This window comes from Trachurus japonicus, chromosome 6 (genome assembly GCF_045865225.1).
Source record: "Trachurus japonicus isolate A0001 chromosome 6, Traja_1.0".
Lineage (NCBI taxonomy): Eukaryota > Metazoa > Chordata > Actinopteri > Carangiformes > Carangidae > Trachurus > Trachurus japonicus.
Window position 1 is genome coordinate 499,473 of NC_140912.1, and position 17,249 is coordinate 516,721.

The 17,249-nt window shown below is 41.5% G+C and overlaps 1 protein-coding gene across 11 annotated transcripts in view; it reads right to left on the bottom strand.

Moving 5' to 3' along the window:
* Nucleotides 1-14,439: 14,439 nt before the first annotated feature.
* Nucleotides 14,440-17,249, bottom strand: part of LOC146985274 (neuronal cell adhesion molecule-like) — an 89,989-nt gene continuing 87,179 nt past the window's right edge. For all 11 annotated transcript variants that reach the window (XM_085778157.1, XM_085778145.1, XM_085778152.1 and 8 more), the window contains one exon: nucleotides 14,440-16,622. In XM_085778157.1, the coding sequence (XP_085634283.1) occupies nucleotides 16,376-16,622 (247 nt within the window). In that variant the 3' untranslated portion in view covers nucleotides 14,440-16,375. The remainder of the gene's footprint in view (nucleotides 16,623-17,249) is intronic.

A 17,249-nucleotide genomic window follows, 5' to 3' on the forward strand; every position in this document is an offset into this window, starting at 1 on the left:
AATCTTGTCAGATGTAACCTAGTTACAGAATTTAACTCTTCCTAAATAAAGTAGAAAATGATCTGCTCAATATCTTTGAAGTGCAGATGGCCTGAATCCAAGTGTTTCAAAATAAGATATGTTGTTTCAAAATAAGAGTTGAAACAAAAGGAGTTTGTCATCTAACCAGCTCTGCAGTGACCTCTAAAGTATTAGTGTTGTTTTGAGGAACTGATCCTCCATTGCGCCAACAAGCCAATGACACTTAACCTGAAAACATTCACCCACTGCGTGATAACACTGTCGTGACATTGATCAAAGTCATTCAATTTCCCCCATGAATGACACTGGGAGATATGAGGCAATTTCCGAACACTACCTGCTTGTCCAGTCCAAATTATCTTAATGGAAACGCAGTAATCAGATTCTGAATGAGACATCACTTGGACAGATAGACAAACTGGAGGAACCACATGAGTCATTGAGGATGCTCAACGCTTTATCGACCCACAAAATCACCCTGATAAAGAAAAGGGGACCAGATTAAATGTTCTAAGGTGCTTTTAGGTTTTATCTTGAACAGAGTCTTTTCTTCCACACTTTTTTGTACCTTGTCAGTAAAGTATAAAGGATTTTTCTCTAGCCACTTTAATGCTATAAATAGACTAAAAGGCCAGCAGTTGATATCAAATCTATTTTTTAACTTCAGCTACGTGCAGCATTTGTGGAGATCAACAAAAGACCTTTTTATGCAGGTTACTGTGCCATAGACATGGCAGGTAGACATTTCAGACTGCAGAAGAGCTGGATGAGTCACACTGACACACTTGCATTAAAGCGAAAGCCATAAAAACACTCAGTGTGGCTTAATGATTATTCATATGGGATCTGGAATTGAAAGTAACAAGCCTCCTGAGGTGGTGAGAGCAATGATTCAAGATCATTAGTTTCAAATAGCCACAATATCAGCCCAGACAAAACCTCATTAAAGCAAAGTGAATGATTTTAGAAGAATTGCTACCTGTATAAAACAATGTAAGATGCTTACAGGATGCAGCTAGCAAAGGCTGGCACCTCCATCAATGTTGCAACTAAAGATTTAGATTTTTCATCCATTGAACAGCAATAATCCAGAAAAATACGCATCAGTTTCCTAACGTGCTAGTTGACATCTTCAAATGGTTACTTTCCTGCATTGTTTACAGAATGATATGAAGAAAACTGTCTGAATAATATTCTTGTGGAGTTGTAGTAAAAAGCAACTGGACTTCTTTTCTTGCTTGAAGACATTTCACCCCTCATCCAAGAGGCTTCTTCAGTTCTGAGACTAATGCCAGAAACCCAGGTATTTAAATGGTATATGTCTGAATAATATTTTCAACAAAAACTACATTTACATTAGTGTCAGTGTGAAGTTTAACACTGCACAAATTACATGAGCATCAACATGTAGGATACAACAGTTCACTGTGGCTGTAGAATTTCTCCAGTTAGCTCCGTCTCTCCCTGTAGGAGCTCTGGGTCACGTGCGCGCAGCGAGGGCAGAGAGCAGTGCACAGAGGGAGAATCAATGGCGGGCCTGGTGCAAACTGTATTGGGATAGCCAGGGACGGCAGATGGGGACTGAGGCCCTTTCTCCTCCTCAAGCATGAACAGAGGAGTGGTCTGTCTCCAGGCAAACACAGAAGACGTCATGTCTCTGCCTCACTGTCGTACCATTAGTGGATCTCGCTATTGATCACCGGTGTGGAAATTGCTGAGCAATCTCAAGGAAGAGCATCGCATGTTTTGTCAGCAGGACTTGGGCACACTCACTGTGAAGGCAAGTGCAGCAATAAAAGGCAGGTTGAGGATAGGTTGTCTAGTCTTGCTATATCCTCTTCTAGTGCATTCACTGTAACAATGAAACAAGTCTACAGGACGTATCCCCTCCGGCGTGACCGACACTGCATTCAGTGTGACAGCACAAAACAGCGTCTAACAAACTCGCCCCGCTGAGACCTGAAGCCAACGCTGCCAATCAGTTTAGAGTCTTTTCAAAATCTCACGCAAAATCTATCCTCCTCTGTTCAGCTACTACTTGCCCAAGAATGTGTCCCTCCTTGTTTAGAAGGACATCTGGAACCAAATCTTATCTCCTAAAACAACTCCAAAATTACCTTAATCTTAGACGGCAAACATCCAAGATTCTGCTTTGAGCACCAAAGGCAAGCTGCTTTAATTAAGACAGTAGTGTTTCAAGGGGATGAGGAAATGGATAATTCATTGTCTTGCTAAATATATTTTCAAAAATTCCTCATGCACCGAGCAGATCTACAGTAAAAATTCATACCCCAGATGTGAAAGACCAATCACTGTCACCCTATTCTCGTGTTCAAAAGTTACATGCTGACTGAAGTCAAGATGCAAGGGCTGGAGAGAGGATCTAAAGTCGCCTCAGGTGAGGTCACTCTGTCTCCCTCAATTCTTCAATAACTGAGTGACTGAAGTCTGCGACTGAAGCTCCAGACACAGCACAGGTAAGGTTATGTTGAGTCATTTGAGTGCGACACTAATTGGGGCTGTAGCCTCACATTGCATCACTGTAAAGCTACATCTTACAGACTGCTGCGTTATGTAAAAGCTTCAGCCAGCATGTTGGCAAGGGACATCATATTACAAGATTCAAAACTCTAAATTCAGACGTATTAAACGCGAGATTCTGCTCTACATGCAGTAGGTTAGCCTACTTCTGAGCAGGGTAAATTCATTCACCTAGCATGAAGGAGAGGGTCTGTCCTCGGGGTGTGCACAGGCCAGCACTGGATGCATTAACAGCAGTCAGGCTTACAAGATTCATAAAGTGCTCCACCTGACAGGCGGCAGTGGAATCCCACTGACATTTTGTGCCCCATTTATGGCTCTGATTCAGTCAAGATAAACACAGTGAGGAATCTGACACATGGCACTGGGTATCAAAAACCTACAAAAAAAGAAAAAAGCTAAGATAAAAGATCATGTCAAGTTAAGTGTAAAGTCTCCAGAGGCATAAACATGTACTGACCATCTTAAAATACAAATACTTCATGTGGTAGATGAAAAATAATAGGAAGTAACAGGTGTGAGGAGCACCAGTCTTATAGTAAGTTCTTAAAGGAACAAAATATTATTCACAAACTGACATTATGTGTTAATCTGAGACCAGCAATCCTTCTAAAAAAAAAAAGAAAAAGAAAAAAAAGCTCTGCTCCTCACAAGAGCAAAACAACTCTGGAATTGTAAATAGCAAACAAAGAGGCCCATGAGATGTAATTTCCTGTGTAGTTAGGTGGTGCTGATCACATCATGAATCACTATTACAAGCTCATTAGGCCGAAGTTGAAAGTTTTGGTGGCTTGATTGATATTCTGAGAGCCAAGCACTCCATATAGCCTACAGTAGCACCACTACAGGAAACCCACTGTGTGATAGAGTATATACACACATACACACATGCCTTTTTAGCTGTAGACAAATTTCACAAAATCTCATTTACTGTGAGCCACTGCAGTTATAAATTAAGCTTGATCTGTTATCAATTCCCTATTACTAAATCTCTATACATTTAGAATACCTGTGTCATATTTTTGCACTTTGTCTGAGATCTTTTATATTTTTTGACTTGCACCATCAACCCAACCTTTACTCTGTTTCATAAATCAACCAAGAAAAAAAAAAAAAAAAAAAAAAATTCTACATCACGAATTGACAAAATGAAGATTCCCCCGGAAATCTCCCTGGGAGGCTTGAAAGTGGCATCAACAGTTTCTCTTCAATGAAGCCTGATCTGGTGTGTCAGGACGCGCCCATGACACCTTCTCCAGCACCTGACACATCCTGATAGAATAACCCAGCGGTGAGCCATTACTAAGCACTACGGCTCAATCTGCCAGCAAAGATGACAGAGCCGAACCATACGCCTCAATCAACCGCAGCACCAACACCAGGACGAGCCGTTTAGTCCCACCCCAGATCAAAGTGTTTACAGTCGTCGGGTGCTTCCTAATCTTGGCTTTAAGGCAGGCGGCAGTTTGAATCATCGGTGTGTGTATGTGTGTCTATGTGGCGCTATTAGGCTACGGCCTCTGGCGTGGTCTAATTAATGCCGAATGCAATACTCACACATACTTCAAGCAGATGTGCAACGTAGGGTTGAGACATCACAAAATCATTCCATCTACTCTGTGCAGTAATATTTTAAAGGGGAGGTGATGAGTGCATGCCAGGATGTGCTGCAGATCATGGAACAGCATCTTCCCCACCACGCCACGATAAGTCATGCATTGCACACACAGTAGCCTATCTCCTTGCATCTGTCATTACGAGACAAAAAATGCAAAATGCAGTTTCTTCCTACCAAATCCTTAACAATTCTGCATTGCGGAGGGCTGCACGAGCTCCTCTCCATCCGCACATCCCACTCAGCCTGGTGTAAACAACACTGATTTCCTAGCTGTCAAAATGCAGCGCCCGGCTTCCTTGGAAATAAAATAAGAAGAAGGAAAAAAACATAGTTTTCAGTGTGTCCGCCCAGCGCTCCCCGTGTCCTTACCTTCCGTGGCGGGCGAACGCGTCTGTCCGTGTGTCCTTCACGATGCTTACACCTGCTCAGCACCGCATTGCCGGGCGCTCCAGAGCGGGGGAAGGAACTGACAGAGCCGCGGTCCTGTCCCCGCAGACTGGATGAAGGGTTACGATTGTCAGCTTAGGGGGGCGCTAGACCTGCTTGTTCCATGGAGCAGGCTCCCACAGCGATGTCCGGATCCCCCCCACCCCCACCCCAAGCACCTGACAAACATTAAAAAAAAAGTTAATGGTTATCCTACAATATTTCATTTTTCCTATATAAAGAATTTAACCCAATTTTGATAATTTACTCTACCTAATCTATTTAAGTTATATTATAAAAAAAAAAAAAGTCATTTCATTATGTAATGACCAGATTTACTAGTTCAATCATACTGTATCAATAAGGTCTAAAATGGGCTACTTCAAATACTGCAATAAGAAACAAAAGCACTCATAATTCTGTCATTATTTCTATAGGCTATTCCTGTGGTCTTATCTTTGCAAAGAATTGCTTCTGGTGTAGGCTACTGGGGACAGATTAGTGAACCGAGGGTGTCTGGGTGGGTGTGGGGGTATTTACTTATCTTCTACCTCCTTTGTATTTTTCTTCTCTCCATTTCTGTCCTTTTCTTTTGTTATTTATTACTGACCACTGATGATCTATTGCATGTATAGTCCTATCTGTATGCCTCCAGGGACATTACCGGTATACATACTCGTATGTCAACATGCTAAAAAAAAAAAACATCTGGCAGATACCCTGAGCTCTGTTTATGCTTTTGATGTTAGGGCAGTGAGCTATAATGTGGATTAATAATCCCCTTGCTAATACAATACCCCCCACTGTCTCAAAAGGGTTGATTATGTTAGTTGACTCCTTCCTTCATTATTCTCATGAAACAGAGCTTCTCTCTGTTGTTTACATGTCTATTCAGAGGCTGCCTGTAATTTCATGGGGAGTTCGTGCCATTCATATTACCTCATATGAATGATGTAAATCTGTTAAATAGGTTACACTGGTTGTGTCTGAAAACATTCACTCACTAACAGTAGCACTCCCCTCTGACTATCCAGAAGGACTATATTCTGAGCTCATTGATTAAATGAAAAACTACTTTTACATAGCCTACCACTCTTTCATTTTCTCCTTTCTTTCTTTTAGCACAATGGTATTACTTAGTGACCTTTGGTTGGCTTCTTCCCATGAAGCATTGCGAGATGCTATAAGTCCACTATATAGGCTGGTGTAGCCTGTAGTAACTACTATAAGCTGCTAACTTTGAACACATTATGCAACTCATAAATCACTGCAGGCAACTGAAATAGTATTGATTGCTAACTTTATACTTATTTAAAACATTAGCACAAAAAAACAACATAAAAACAAACTAACTTACACAGTGTCAATACAAGTTGGCAACAGTCCTCTGTCTGTCCATCACTTTTCAATTCAGCTGTGGTTAAACTCTTACTCTGCTATCTCTAAGTTTGTCTGCTTTATGTTGTTGGGCAGGGAGTCTTCACTCTATCAGAGCTCTGCTGCTGGAAACGCCCTGGTCATGATAAGAGCTGCTGAAACTCAACTTACAGTAAATGTACTTTCATGAAAAGGAACCTAAACACCTACTCAGAGCTGCTGAGCAACATTTCTCTTAGGGACAATACTTACTGTATTACATTTTAATATAAAAATGTAACCCTAGTAAATGTAGCCCATTTAAAGTAGCCTACTTGATTGTCTTTAATTTAAAGGGACAACGAGGAGTTTCTATTTGGTTATAAAAAAGTCTCACGTTAATGTGGATGAATCTACGCTACCCACACTTGTTAATGGGTCTATTTTCGATAAATAAATCGTTTTGTCTCTATCGTTATTTTGTTATTATTAGTGGTGGCGGAAATGCTGGTCGAGCCGACCAGCGTTTCTTTACTTTCGGTTTTGTGGCGAGTCATGAGAATAACGCAGCCGAATTGCCGTTTATGGTCGGAACTACGACGGTATGTGATCGTCTTCGAACCTCTGGCTTTAATTCTTGATGAATGAAAACATGAGTCTGTCTTGCGCCGGTCAAAGAATTTCACAGTGCGTGCGGAGGCTCATAAATGTAGTGTGAAAACGCTTCGCTTTTCCAAAACTCCTCGTTGTCCCTTTAAGTTCTTTTTTAATTTTAATTTACCTCTGTCAGGATGTGAGGAGCAGGTGGACCCAAATGCAGGAGCGTACATAGGCAGATACTTGCAAACTGAAGTTTTAATGACTAAACACAGGCAGGAACAGAACACAATGACAGCAAACAATAATCCGACAAAGAACTGAAAGACACACAAGACTACAACAGAACTAATCAAAGCAACAAGCAACAGGTGAGGAGACAGGAGGGCAAAGAAACCTGATTGGTGGAGACATACGAGGAGCAGGGCAGGGCTGACGAGGTGAAACACAGGACAGGTGTGCAAGGAGAGTGAGGAGGGAAGACACGAAGTAACACTGAACCAAATGCACAAGAACAGAACTACAAAATAAAACAGGAACTGAAGAAAACAAAGTCCAAAACGACTGAAAACCGAGCCACTAATGGCGGCAGGCTCAGGGCCATGACAACCTCCATTTCTTCTGAGCGCTTCAGTCATTCTTGATCTTTCCTCACCTGCAGTTGATGCAGTACTGTATGTTTTTCAGTCTCAACTCAATCAGACCTGCCCAGTGCCTACACACCTTCAATTAGGCTAGTCATCAGTCCCAATGGGCTCTTTGCACAGCTCCACTACTTCCTGAACTTAATGCTGCTCCTTTGTTTCCTGTCTTACATTACTGGACAAACGGATTAATCCAGGTGTGTCTGACCATTGTGACTACTCAGGCACGCCTGGATTAATCAGCTTGTCCAATAATGAAAGGCAGGAAACAAAGGAGCAGCATTAAGTTCAGGAAGTAGTGGAGCTGTGCAAAGAGCCCATTTGCTCCTCAACAAGCACTCACCTTCTTGCTTCAGCTTTTGACTGGCCCTATAAGGGCAGATGTCACTGGTTCAGTGAATGATAATTTCCCCTATTGATCAGCCAGCAGCACCCAACCACTCTTGTTTCCTGGCTGCTCTGACAGCAGGGAAGTAGAGTTGGCTTCCATTATGGCAAATACACTACTTTCATTAGGCTGGTATAATCAGGGCTTATAGGTGGGAAAGTGCTGGCACTCGCTGTCATATATTATCACTATAGGCCTACCATCTTCTATTCCTCTTTCAACATGTATTTTGTTAGAGATATTTAGGCTAATTGAATTACTTTAGTCAGAGGACATTTCAACACAGTGGTTTTACATCTGGGGTATGTCACTGGTGGAGGTTATTATTGCATCTTTCTATGACTGATTCAGCAGTTATTTGAATGCTCTTCAGATCAGTTATGTAAAGCATATCAGTTAACGTTAGCTGCTCTCTCTCTCTCTCTCTCTCTCTTTCTCTCTCTCACACACACACACACACACACACACACACACACACACACGAACAGAGAGACTCAGTGCGTTTTGAATCAACAGAATGTGTCAATCACAGTGTACTATTGTTGCACCCTAGAGGACTGTGATGTTTAGGACCTAACAAAAATGTAACCAATCAGATGTGCTCTGGGCAGGACACCATGACACGTGCTTGTTGAGTTCACTGTCAGATCTCTTGAATTTTTTTTTTTTTTTTTTTACAAAATAAATCACTGAAGTGCAAGTTCTAAAACTAAACTGTCCAACTGTACAACTGTTGGCCTGGAACAGAGGAAATAGTTACAGTTGTCCATAAGTCATAGAAAAGCGTCTCATGCCTGTAGCCAACTTTGAGCACTGTGTATTATAGTGAAATGAGTGTGATTAGCATGTAGCCTACACAAAAGAAACCATAGTAACAGTAAATGAGATAATTAACTAACTGCAGCGCAGCTGTGAAGGCCACATTAAGAAATAAAGCGTTTAATTTTTAGCATACTGTATGTAGATGCTAAAAATGTATTCTATAGAGGGCTTTTTAGAGTGAGTATATTATTAGTAAAGCTTTTGTTATTAACATGCAGTGACATGGCAGGCGGTTCGGACTGAAAACTAGTGTTTGCACTAAAATACCTCCAACGACCAATGATATAGAGATAAAGAACTGCAGACTTTTCTCATACTAGATAGGCTCACTGATCACTTTCTAAAACAGCATTTTAGTAGCAGAAATGGAAGTTAAAGCAGATATCAGTGGAATGTTTTTGTTAATATAAGTCCTAAATAGTCCTATTTTCCGTCAGCAATCACTTACATGAAGTATTTCAGCCTAAACACGAGTCTCTCCGTCACTCTGCTCTGCTGTAACCCGAGGAGAAAATTTTCCTTGTGGGATACAAGTGTTATCCAATGAGGGGAGAGAACGGCATGAAGGGCTGTGTGTGCAGCCAAGGGATGCGCGTGAATGTGGTGACGTAGCACGAGGACCAATTGATGCCTGACAAGGGCGGGGGCTGCTAACTCATGGTGCGTTCAAGGAAACTCGTACTTTGTGTTTTTCCTTCCTGTGAAGTCATACCAGTTCGATCTGGTACGAGTTCACGGGTCGGAAGTTACGAGTGGCCGTTATAGGGAACTTTCACAGACAACAGGACGGTAAAAACACGAGCTACGGGTTACCTGGAACGCTACCAAGTCGTAGTTGTGACTTGAAGCTGTAACTTACGGTTTCAAAAGCCTGCCTTGAACACAGCATTAGCCGAAACGGCCGTGCCGATGATATCTGCTTTAACATGTAGTCATAGTGAGCTGCTGTCTGTCATTATTTCATTCTAGACAGATATTTAAAGCAGAAGTAAGTGATATATTTGTGTTAATATAAGTCTTAAATAGTTATATCTTCCGACAGCAATCACTTACATAGAGTGTTTGGACTGAAACACGGGTCTCTCAGTCACTCTGCTCTGCTCTGAGCCGAGGAGAAAACATTTATCGTATCCTACAGTTTTTATCCAATGAGGAGAGAGAACGGCATGCAGGGCTGTGTGTGCAGCCAAGGAACGCCGTGAATGTGGCGACGTAGCGACGAGGACTGTTATGGTGCGTTCAAGGAAACTCGTATTTTTCCGACCGTGAAGTGGTACCAGTTCGATCTGGTACGAGTTCACCGGTCGGAAGTTATGAGTGGCCATTATAGTGACTTTCACCGGTAAAACAGGTCGGAAAAACACGAGTGGGTTGCCTGGAACGCTACAAAGTCGGAAGTTGTGACTTGAAGCTGTAATTTACGATTTCAAAAGCCTGCCTGGAACGCAGCATTAGCGAAAACGACCGGACCACTTACTTCTGCTTTAACTTTTTTCTTAATTCTTGTTTTTGTTTTGTTTGTTTGTTTGTTTGTTATGTCAACTTGTGTTTTGTCATGAGGGATGTCACAATGTTTCTGTTAAGGGGCAAAATCTGATAAAGCTACAAAGCTGTATTCCCAGATGGCTTATTGACATCAATTTATTTTACACTGTATAATCAGTGGTATTGCCAATCTGTAATTAGCTAAAGAAGAACAAAATCACCAGGGTGGCATTTCTTCTTAAGAAACAAGATTTTCTCCTTTTCCCCCCCTTTCTTTTCTTCTTTTTTTTGCAGCCAAAGTTTCAGACTGATATCTCACAGGGTTGATCTAAGTCAGTCTGAATGACTAGACACCACAAGGAGTAGATGAGAACTGGCTGTGTCTACAGTCTGCACATTAACTGTCGGCCAGTGTTTCATCAGTCAGATATCAAAAGGGCACCTCTACTAATTACAACGCCTTGGCCATGTGTCGATCCAAACATGAGACCGTCTCAATCCCCTGGGATTAGATTTAAATCTTGGATGTAAACACCACACAGCAAATAATAATCTGCTGTGGCGGCGCCCCATAAATAATGCAGGAATCTCTGAGAAAGAGCAGGGTAGAATTAATTGAAGGACTTAGCCCCCTTGGATGAATTTGGAAGAACATATCAAAGAAGTTCTTTTGAATGTGATCAGAAGCTGACTTCACATGAAGGTTATTGCTTTATATCAAGTTGAGTTTTACTGCTTTTGTTCCTCTACGCTGTTGTTATTACTCTGACTTTTCATCATAAAGTATTGTTTCCTCTGAGATGCAAACTGTTGTTGTTAATATACGAGAAAACATTATCTCTACCCCCCAGGGTGATGTTTTGGAAAAATATGTCACTCGTCAGAAAAAAGCAAGGCCAAAGGAATTTCAGTAACAGTGAGTGAATTCATGACATCTTAATAGAGCAGCATGATACAGGCCTCAAAAAGGATATTATTTTGTGTACGGTTTATCTGAGATCTAGGTGTATTCAACCCGCAGACAAACACTTTTGTTCCTCGTACAACATGGCAGTGCAAATAGAGATAGATCCCACTGGTGAATAACACTGTTACGAGGCCGGTCTCTGGGGTGGATAAGAGGAACGGCAAACACACTGCTGTCTGGAGGAAAGAATAGGCGACTGTCATCTATCTGCCTTCATCTATCTGCAGAGAAGGAGGGAGATTGAGGAGGAGGAGGAGGAGGAGTGGGGGGAAGGAAGGAAGGAGGGTAAATGTGATTTAGCCCCAGTGATCTCCATTGGGGCTCATGCAAAGGTAACCCCCCCCCCCCACCATGCACCACCCATGCAGCTCAAATACACATGGGGGCTCAAGGGCGTGGGGGTGGGGTGGGATAGGGGGTGCATGGGGAATATGTATTTAGGTGTGGAGAGGGGTATAATCCTGGTGGTATCATGATAAAAAAAAAGGGGGGAGGTGGTTTGGTACTGTAGAGTGTCAGATCGATAGGACAAAGCTGTCTCACTTTATATTGCATCCATCCAAGAGGAGTGGAGAGCAGTGATCCCCCCCCACCCCCACCCCCACCCCCACCCCTCCATCTCCAAAGGCCTTCTTGGGTTGATAAGAACAACTGGTGAAGAGGTGATTCCCCCACTGTGGTGTTTTCAAATAAACCAAACCTACCATTCAGGCTCCCAACAGCTTGGCTTTTGACAGATACGTGTATGTGTGTGAGTGTGTGTGAGTGCGTGATTCTGCGTGCATGTTGGCAAACCGTTCGTCAGCCATATGGAAATGTCACAGAGTAATCATACACAATTATCCTCCCCAGCTCTCTGAGCATCAGAAAAGGGCAGATTTACATAAAGGCACAAAGGCTCTGCCACTTACATCTAAAGAACAGACGCCCTGAAGCTCAGCACACACTTAAAAAAAAATACCAGAAAGTAAATGATGGTGTTTTTTTGTAATACCTGCTGCCTTTGATATTCTTTATTCTGCATCATGTCTTATTGGGAAGCTTCAGTAAATACTGAAAGATCACATCCCTCACTTTTGCGCATGTGGGATACAAATGATGTGCTTTAAAGCCGCCGGGTTGTTTAGGAACAGGACATGGCAAAGAGACCATGTAATGATCTTTTTATCCATTGAAAGCAGACTGCAGGTAGACATAAAAACCAGCTGTAGATCAATTCAAAGCAGGCTTTCCGCCCAGCAGTAAATCAAGGAGCTGGAGACAGAGGCAATGGGGATGGATAATGGATGCTGTGGCAGACGTACAGCTGACACAGAATGACTCCGCTGAGGATTGGATGAGGAATTAGGGGAGTGGTGGTGGGAGGGGGGGGGTCAGAGAGCAGTGAGCCTCAAAGGTGGGTGGATGGGTGACTGAGGGGTAATGGGGCAGCTGCTTGTTTGGTGGCAATGATCACCAATCAACTGACAAATAATGTGATTCTGTTGCCATGAAACTGAATAGCTAAGCCTCTTAGAGGAAGCCTTTGTATTAGAGGACAGGGGATGTCAACAGAAGGCCAAACAATTCATAGGCTTAATATAAACAGTTGGCTGCAATGTAAGTCAATTGAGCATATTGTGATTTGAATAGAATATAGTATCTAATAAAGCATATTTTCATACATTCTTTAAAAAATATTGATGAATTTTATTGACAGTTTGAATCATGTTCTTTGCATTTCAGATTTAATGTGTTTTTTATAAAAGAAAAAAAAAAGCCTGTTGCTTATTTCAATCAGCGGTGTAATTGCCTCTTATCACTAGGTGGCAGTAAAGTCAAGAAGGTAATCTGTCAAAAACAAACTGATGAATCATCGTCCAGTAGCTGAAGGTCATCAGGTCTTTGAGCTCATTGCTGCAGAGAGTGAGAGTCATTTGTTTTGGTTGAAGTAATGTAGACATTATTCCAGCTAGCTGCAGAGCCCTCATCCTTCAAAACGTCTCTTGGCTTCATTATGGGGAAAAAAGAAAAATTAACCTCCAAATCAGAAATATGTGAATCAGAAATCTTTCTTTCCCCACTGCTGTTATAAACTGCAAAATATTCTGAAAAATAAACCCCACCGAAGTTTACACTGGAGAAGGAATCAGTGTACCTGAAAGAACAGAAGGATGAGTTCTTGCCAGGGGGAGAGAGAGAGAGCATTTCCAAGACAGCAGATACCAGACTTTCTCACTTCATGACACCATTGCTGTGTGATAATGCACCAGATGGCGGGCTGCTCTCTCGCTATTACCCTGACAATATGACTGTAATGGAAGTGGAAGTGCCACAAGTGAACGCCAAAATAAAGATGGAGCCCAACTGTTGTGTTCCATAAGGTCTTTCTATAGCTGCTTCGCACTAAAGATACTGAGGCAGGTGAATGCATCCATATTCACACAGCCCACATTCCCAGCCTGCTGCTGTCACTGCTCACTGGAATTTGGGGGTAGGTGTACGTTTGGTGATCATTTGGATATCCATTTTAAGATGCTCTTCTCATTTTCAGAGGTTCTGGAGGATAATTGGCACAGTTTACATCAGCTGTATATCACTCAGGCATGTGCAGCAGGTGGTATTGGTCCAGTACCAATGCAGATACATACACACACACCAAACAAACTTGTGAGCACCTGTAATCATGCTTAGTTTGGGTCCAGCTGTATGTCTATGGTCGGTGCGTGTGCAATAATGTAGTCACATAGTCTTTGTGTGTGCAGGTGTACAGTATGTTTATGGCCGGTACGTGTGCAATAGTGTAGTTATGTAGTTATTATGTGTGAATGTCTATGGCCAGTACATAATGTAGTCAGTGTGCAATCATGTAACCATGCTCAGTCTGGGTAACGTAATCATATTTAGAGCGTGTGTAATTGTATGTTTTATAACTTAACGAATCATGTCCAATCCTTCCCCAATCATGTAAATCTACTTATTTTGTTATCTATCGGTCCTCTGCTTTTATGGACTTCTTATGGCAACTGTTTTATGTTTGGGGACTGCGGATGAAATCTAGCAACAGTGCTAAGTCCAGTGTATGTCCATCAATATGCACTGTCCCGTGTAAATAAACAAATAAATAAATTAAAATAAACACATGCAAAAAAAAAAAAGGTTCTATCAAATCACCAAAGTTTTGAAATATGTGAGTATTTTCATTTATGTTCCTTCTATGTATCTGTTGAAGTTTGAACGTGTGGTTCCTGAACTTTTTGAGCCCTAAAGTGATAACACACAATCATTTCATAAAACACAGAATACAGCAATAATGACAATACATTTGTGTAGCAGAAATGAATCAATTATCATAGAATGAACCACCACCAGATGTATCATATAAGCCTTTGGAGTGAACCTGACCCTCAGGTTAGGAACTGAACTATCAAATAATGTTTGGACTTGTTGACACACATAAGTGCACTCACACATACAGTACACACACCAACACACAGCACAAACATACTATGAATGCACTCAACACTCTATTTGTAGCACTGAGCATACAGTATCTGAGTAACAGGGTTTTAACAGAAGAGACTGAAAGATGAAATTAAAGCAGATAATTATTTATTCATTCATTATATTTCCAGTAGCTTGAATATCATACTTGCACTAAAAGGATAAACTTAAATAGAGACAAAGAAAGCATCTGTTAGTAGAAATCTCTTTCTTAAATACAAAACCCTTTGCAATACTGTCGGAAAAAGAGCATCATTTTGGCAGTATAATGGGACTGCGTAGAACCAATACAAATCAAAGTAATATCATCCTGTGCATCAATTTATATTGTCCCTACACCCTCTAGGTTGTTGTACAATACCAAAGTTATACAACTCGCTGACGAGCAAATCAGAAAACAATCAGAATCCAAATTCATATGCACTTCTCTGTGCAGTTGGTTACAGTACAATGTACATTGTGCACAGCAAGGAGAAAATGAATATAGATATTCTCTACAGTAATCTATATTTAATACAGTCCTATCAACAAGTTAAACAATATCATGCACAATATTGCCTCTCTGTCTGCCTCAGAGGCTGCTTGTCCCTGTACAGTCAATTAAAGTATTTACAAATTCAACAAATACACGTCCTTAAAAAAAAATAAAACTTGATGCAAGTTAAGAGAAAAGAAATCTTGATCCCATCCAAAGGCCCTCAAGTGTAGTTAGTACAAGTGAACTTTTTTTTTTCCTAATGGGAATTGAATTTTGTACCATATCTGCACACATGCACACGCACGCACACAACCGATACTCAGATAATCATACATTCATACACTGCAGAAATACAATCAGGTACTGTACATACTGACTGCAGAGTTTGTGTACCAGAAATGGTTTTAAGATTTGAGCCCGATCCAGTGTGGCTATAGCAGGTTTTGCTTCTTGGAAGAATCAAAGCCAGTCCAGTGTCTCCAAGTCTTTAAAGAGAGATTTGAAGAAGGATGTACTGTATGAATTGAATGATTTGCTCCTCTCTCCACAGGGTCTTCTTCTCAAGCTTATGTTATCCATCCTGGGATATGACTTCTGCAGTCCAACTATTGTCTCTGTTCCAGTCACTGAACTCACTTCAGAATTGAGTTGTGGTTTTTTCTTTTTTTTTGAAGGAAAGGCACTACCTGCTGAAGGAGCACTGCAGGGACTGACACCAGAAGCTGTGATACCCTCAGAGTTTCCCCACCAGCCCTCAGATCAAGCTCAATAAGAGGATGTCACATGCAGGGCAAAGGTCATTTTGACATGCCATGCAGCATTTTCAGCTTCCTCCTCCATAGGTGCAGATGGATCATTCAACACAGTGGTGACAGATGAAGATGTGTCAATGCAGCAAATCTAAGGCGTGCTGTGTGCACTGCTCCCAGAATTCAGTTTACAGATAGTTCATTTATATAGAAGTATATATACACTCACTGTACATGATCTGCATTGTGCATTGTAAATGCATGTTGGAAATACATGAATTAATTACATTATTAAATACAGATTCCTGTACAAGCCTCTGTGTTGGAAAGAAATACATGGGATAATAATGATTTAGTGTAGACACTGATTACTATTTGAACATAGTAGATAATATAATAACTGATAACAAAAACAAGTATAGTTCAGACGAGCACTGCATAGTCCTGGTACAGCAAGAATGCAACACTAGTTAATATCAAAGTGTTAATTTATATAATATATAATATGGATTTAGGTAATATTGGGTGTTTCATGCACTGTTATTAAATTTATATGACTGGTTGTGCTATTTCCTATATAATGAGCTATGGGGTTTCCACACCACTCCATAGAGAGAGAGAGAAGATGTTCAAGTGAAAACAGAAATGCCTTTGCAGAGTCGTGGGTATTGAACGTGGCATGTGTGGCACCGGGGATGGACGTGTGATCATAAAGCCATGCAGTGTTGGGACAGAGAGATGTGGGGGATTGAGCAGTCAGTCAGTGCAGCGCCTCATGCTGGTCTGCGAGGACTGATCGGCTACACAAAAGAGTTCAAGGAGTTCATGGCGTTAATAGGAGACGGGGCCTCTGAGCTCTCGTGGCCCTCAGCAGTGTCCCTGCTGGCGCTCTTTCCGCTATACTGGCCGATAAACGAGCCATCCTCGTTGAACTGTCCGTCTCCTCCTTCCCCGTAGTCAACTAAACTGTCGTCACTGTCTTCTCTCTTAACCGTCCCATTAGACGGTGTGCGGCTCCCTTTTAACGGTTTATGGTCCTCATTGTCACTGAAGGAGAAAATAACATGCGGGTGTTACAGGTGAGATGATGTGACAGATGCAACAAGGAGATTAGTGGTTTACTTTTTTTTTAGATGGAGCACCAAACAGCCAATGGTTACTTTTACCACCATCTGCTGTGAGTTCAGAAGGTCACGATAAAGTTTTTTTTTCCATGTTGAAAGTAAGTTGACTTATTTTTTTTTAAACTAAACTCAGCAGCTTTCATTAGTATTCAACAGTGAACACTTCTGCCCACTGCACAGGAAGCAAATTTGAATTTGGCTTGCTCCATGTCTAAAAAACTGCAGCTATGAATGATTAGTTGGTTTCCATCAGGCAACAGGGGAATAACGCTCAAGCAATCATATCCTGTTCAAATTCCCCCTGAAACCAAAAAAATGAGGTGGTAAATGTGTTGTTTGACAAAAGCATTGCTCCCCTCCCCCGACCACCCAAAGACAGAGGTTGTGATGGAAAACAGAAAAATCCACAGCGATGGCATGAGTACGTAACACTTGGAAAGCAAAAGTTTTCAGCCAGACATCCCCCAAAGCAAGCATGATAATAATCACAAATTGGCAAAATGCATGGAAAATCTGCAAAGAAAGTTTTCTTTGGATATCAGATACGGTA